Genomic DNA, 5,007 nt, shown 5'->3' with positions numbered 1-5,007 from the left:
CCCTCGCTCTACACATCTGGAGGTCTCTGAAACCCTTTCCGGGCTGGGTATTGTCCCTCTAGGCCCTGGGTTCCTTACTACCCGGGGTCGCAAATCATATCTCAATAAAGCCATTAGGCACGCGGGCGCGGAAGTAGCAGCAGGGCATCAAGCCACCATCGACGGGGTCCTTAGAGCAACAAAACCCCCAAAGATTGGCCCCCCATGAAGTGCATCTCCTTCAACTGTAGGGGCCTGGCTAGCTCCCCAAAAAAGCTAGCTCTAAAACGACTTTTTGAGGTCGAACTCCCCGATATCATTCTCCTACAAGAAACCCTTGGTTCTGCAGAGTCTGCTACACGAGCCCTTGCCACAGTAGGAGCCCGATGGAACTTCATAGCTTCAGATGCCATGGGCAGATCAGGAGGTCTGGCGTTCGGATACAATCCCAGTTCTATCAGACTTGACTCCTCTTGGGGAGGTCATGGATTCCTAGGAGCTGATATATTCTCTATTGAACTCGGCCTCTCCCTTCGCATTGTCAACATATATGGGCCTTGCCAACATAGGGAAAATTATTGGAGTAAACTCCTCAGATGTAATCTATTATCACTTGATCACATCATCATAGGAGGAGACCTGAACTTCTCCCTGGGATTCAGTGAGTCATGGGGATCATCGGCCCAGATAGATCCCCTCACAGATTTCATGAGACGGTTATTGGAGCAGCATGACCTCATTGATATCCCACTGCAGAAGCCTCATCCTACATGGAGAAATAGAAGGATAGGATCGGCTGCCCTAGCCCGAAGATTGGATAGATTCCTGATGAAAGGCCCTCTGATTCATCGACTGCACACATACAAACAGTGGGTAAGCAATGGAGGTATCTCAGACCACTCCCCAATTGCTATGGAAATCCAGGGACCGCATCTGAAACCAAAAGCACCTTACAAGTTCAATCATCTGTGGCTACAAGACCCTAGCTTCTCTAATCTGATTACAGCATACTGGAGAGCACACCCCATTGATCGGGAATCCTCGATGGCAAGGGGATTTGTTAAAAACATGATTGAGCTCAAGCATATAGTGATCAATTGGGCCAGGGAGAAGAAGAAGCGAGAAGATGAGCAGCTCATCAAGGTAGAAGAAGACCTGAATGCTCTTCTGGACGAGAGAAACATGGGGTTCATAACTCAGGATGACAAGGCCCGCCTCGTGGAGCTGGAAAATCAGAAGAATAATATACTAAAGGGTAGGGAGGAAGCTATCAGGCTTCGTAGTAGAGCTACTTGGCTTAAAGCCGGAGATGAGAATACCAAATTCTTCCACAACTTTGCCAAAGGAAGGAAAGTGGCAAATACCATATGGAACCTCCCTCTCCCTGAGGGGGGTCTGGCAGACTCCTTTAACAAGCTCTCAAATCTGGGTACCTCACACTTCAGAGACCTATACAAGAACCCAGCAGGTACAAATCTGGCAGAAATCATCAACGTGGCGACACACTTCCCCAGATTTGTAGAAGAGGATGAATCTGAAGACCTTGAAGCCCCCGTCACTATGGCAGAACTGGAAAGTACTATCAAATGGTTTCAAAAGGAAAAGAGCCCTAGGCCAGATGGCTGGACTATAGAGTTCTACATTGCCTTCTTTGATCTGCTGGGAGAAGATATCTTAAAGTTTGTTGAGGAAAGCAGGATCTCGGGTAGTCTCTACAATGCTATTAATTCCACTTTCATTGCCCTCATCCCTAAATCAGACAACCCATCCTCATTTGATGACTTTCGCCCCATATCCCTCTGCAATGTCCTCTATAAGATCATTTCTAAGATCATTGCCAATCGAATCAAGCCCATTCTTTCCAGACACATCTCCCCTCAACAATTTGCATTTCTGGAAAACAGGCAGATCCATGAAGCCATTAGCTCGGCACAAGAGGCGATACACTCCATCTGGACTAAACATCTCAAGTGTATCCTGCTGAAGATAGATCTATCCAAGGCATTTGACCGAGTAAGCTGGCTTTATATAAAAATGATCCTTATTCACATCGGTTTCCCCCCCACCATAATCAACTGGATCATGGCGTGCATCACTTCCCCCACCTTCAGTATCTTGATCAATGGATCAGCCTCACATTTCTTTCACTCCGAAAGAGGGCTGAGGCAGGGCTGTCCCCTCTCGCCACTACTCTTTCTTTTGGTCATAGAAGCTCTAAGCAGGCTTATCATCTCTGCAAAAAGGGAGGGGACTATCAGAGGCCTCAAAATCATGGAAGTATGTTTCCTCACCCACCTTCTATTTGTAGATGATGTCTTAATTCTATTGGATGGCAGCGTATAGGACTCAACATCTTTCACTCGTATCCTAGATCTCTTCTCAAAAGCTACGGGCATGGAAGTGAACAGATCAAAGTCCACTATCACCGCGGTGGGTACCACAGCAAATGAAGCGCTCGTGGCCAGACAGGCGTTTCCTTATACCACCCAGCCACTGGACAGAGGCCTCAAATATCTGGGATATTGGCTAAAGACGACATGTCAAAAGATAGCTGATTGGGTATGGCTAGTATCAAAGATAGAAAAAAGGTTAACATGCTGGAGTCACAGATATCTCTCCAGGGCTGGGAGACTAACCCTGATAAAATCTGTACTTGAAGCTACCCCAGTATTCTGGATGGCATTAGCTTGGATACCCCGGAACATATTGGCTAAACTACAGCAGCTATGCAATAGATACTTATGGGTTGGCAACCAAGACAAGCGCATATTTTCCTGGATTGGTTGGAACAAGATAGCCATTCCCAAGAAATGGGGAGGTTGGGGGTTGAAGGAGCTCCCTATCTTCGCAAAAGCACTAGCAGGAAAAATGGGTTGGGCTCTACTAACGACCCAAAGTTTATGGACCAGTATTACATTCCACAAATACATATGGCCACTCAGCATCAATGACTGGGCAAGGCTCCCCGAGTGGAACAAAACTGGCATATCTTCGATATGGAAGGCCCTCTTACATTCACTGCCTCTCATTAGAGACAACCTGGTCTGGCGTATCAGAGAAGGGAACAGTGCAAGGATAGGTCTTGACCCCTGGACGGGGAGTGGGGGAAGGCATACACTACCACAAGATCTGGTTGCACACCTCACAGCACGGAACATTAAGGTAATCTCACAGATTGCGGACCATGACCATTCGGATATCTTCCACCAAGCTTGGAAATCAGCGCACCAATTAAACCTCCCTGGAAGATGGCATACAGCATGGGAGGAATACAGAGATGCCTTAACAGAATCTCACATTAGAATCACAGAGGGCCCGGACGAACTTGTATGGAACCAGGCAGAACACGGGGTATACACACCCAAGGATGGGTACATACAGCTCATTGCACATAAAAAACCTGAGGTAATTGCTAGTTGGTGGCAGAGTATATGGAAACAATCCGCTTCCCCACGATCAAAACTCTTCAATTGGTGCATTCTGAGGAATAAAATTCCCACCGGAGACCAGCTTATGAAAAGAGCCCAGCATGGCCCCACGTGGTGCGTGCTATGTAAAGCGGACTCGGAATCTACAGACCACTTATTCCTAAATTGTCGTTCGACATTGAACCTGTGGAAAAACCTCAAGTCTTTCATAAACTTCGCGGGCGAATGGGCTGGTACTGATATCATTAGCGCATGGACTGATTGGGAAAAGAATAACAGAGGTTCAAAATCTATCAATCTCCCCATCATTGTAAACTGGGCCATTTGGAAAACAAGAAATAGCGTGATATTCGAAAACAAGCCAATTCACTGGCCACTGCTAGAGGCTAGTATTGTAGCTGCCCTGAGGGAACTACCCGACCCACCTCCTCCCTCATCTCGACAACCTGCCCCACCCCCTCCCATCGACCCAAGCACACCCTGGGCATATTTCGATGGGGCGGCAAACCTGCAAAGATGTGGTGGAGGCATCATCCTACATATATCAGAGAATCATCACTACAGAATTAAGGCTGGCCTGGGAGCTGGAACCAATAACTATGCAGAACTCATCACTCTCCGCCACTTACTTCACTTTGCCTTGAGGCACCACTGCACTATCATCAATATTTTTGGGGATTCTCAGACCATCATTAACTGGATAAATGGCACAGCTACTTGTCACATGCACTCACTCAGCATTATATTACATGAAGCACTGACATTTAAATCAGCTTTTAACAATATTACGATCTCTCACATCTACAGGGAACACAACAAGGGTGCCGACAAATTATCCAAGGAGGCAGCGCTGATGGACAGAGGCATCTGGGAGATTACAGAGGTTAAAGATCAGCAGGAACAAAAATTTTTCCACCGACCGTATATAGACCCGGGATATCCAACCTTGGGTCAGCATGCAGCACAATAGGAACCGCTTTTTGACAGCAGTACTTACATAGACTCATACTGAATTTTTTGATATTTTGAAAATGATGAACAGGCTACTGTAATAGAACAGTCCGCATACCCTGCGTGGTAATGCAACTTAACAGCTCAACTGTTAATACTTGTATAAACAGACACTCTCATGTAAATTTTTGCTTATTAATGCAATATTTATGGATTTTTCCAGAGGAAAAAATGTACACACCACAAACTCTTTTTCTGGATCTACAATATTTAGAACTAGAGCGTTTCTCAACAATTACTTCAATTGCTCAAAAATTTATGCACATTCTTCTGTCCATTCAAATTTCTTACCTTTCCTCTACAGTGATGTAATAGGATATTCAATCTGAAAGAAGTTCCTTGTGAACCTCCTGTAATAACCTTCTAACCCCATAAATGACCTTACCTCATCCACATTCCTAGGGTTCCCCATTCCATGATAGCTCTCATCTTTTCTGGATACACTGTTATGCCTTCCTTAGAAACAAAATGCCCCAAGTAATGTACCTTTGTCTAAAATAAACTGCATTTTCTAAGCTTGGCATACAACTGGTGCTCTCTTATAAATCTCAACATTGTTTCTAAGTGTTCATCATTCTCTTCCTCATTC

The 5,007-nt window shown here is 45.5% G+C and overlaps 1 protein-coding gene across 1 annotated transcript; it reads left to right on the top strand.

The window, feature by feature from the left end:
* Positions 1-204: 204 nt before the first annotated feature.
* LOC149238716 (uncharacterized) lies at positions 205-4,377 on the top strand. Its single transcript, XM_089369652.1, has 2 exons — positions 205-1,992; positions 2,323-4,377. Exons 1-2 carry the CDS (start codon positions 205-207, stop codon positions 4,375-4,377), a joined length of 3,843 nt encoding a protein of 1,280 aa, XP_089225778.1.
* The last annotated feature ends 630 nt before the right edge of the window (positions 4,378-5,007 follow it).

The sequence above is a fragment of the Pinus tabuliformis genome, chromosome 8 (assembly GCF_031772625.1).
Source record: "Pinus tabuliformis cultivar Carrire ecotype Pingquan chromosome 8, CPIR1, whole genome shotgun sequence".
Classification (NCBI taxonomy): domain Eukaryota; kingdom Viridiplantae; phylum Streptophyta; class Pinopsida; order Pinales; family Pinaceae; genus Pinus; species Pinus tabuliformis.
The sequence above is the reverse complement of the archived record's forward strand: the minus strand, read 5'-3'. Positions and strand labels throughout refer to the sequence as shown.

What these genes read in the sequence shown, in the direction of transcription:
- LOC149238716 (XM_089369652.1), top strand. Translation starts at nt 205, where the DNA reads ATGAAGTGCATCTCCTTCAACTGTAGGGGCCTGGCTAGCTCCCCAAAA. An exon ending in TATCCAAGGCATTTGACCGA is followed by an intron (nt 1,993 to 2,322) that starts GTAAGCTGGCTT and finishes GGCAGCGTATAG; the next exon opens with GACTCAACATCTTTCACTCG.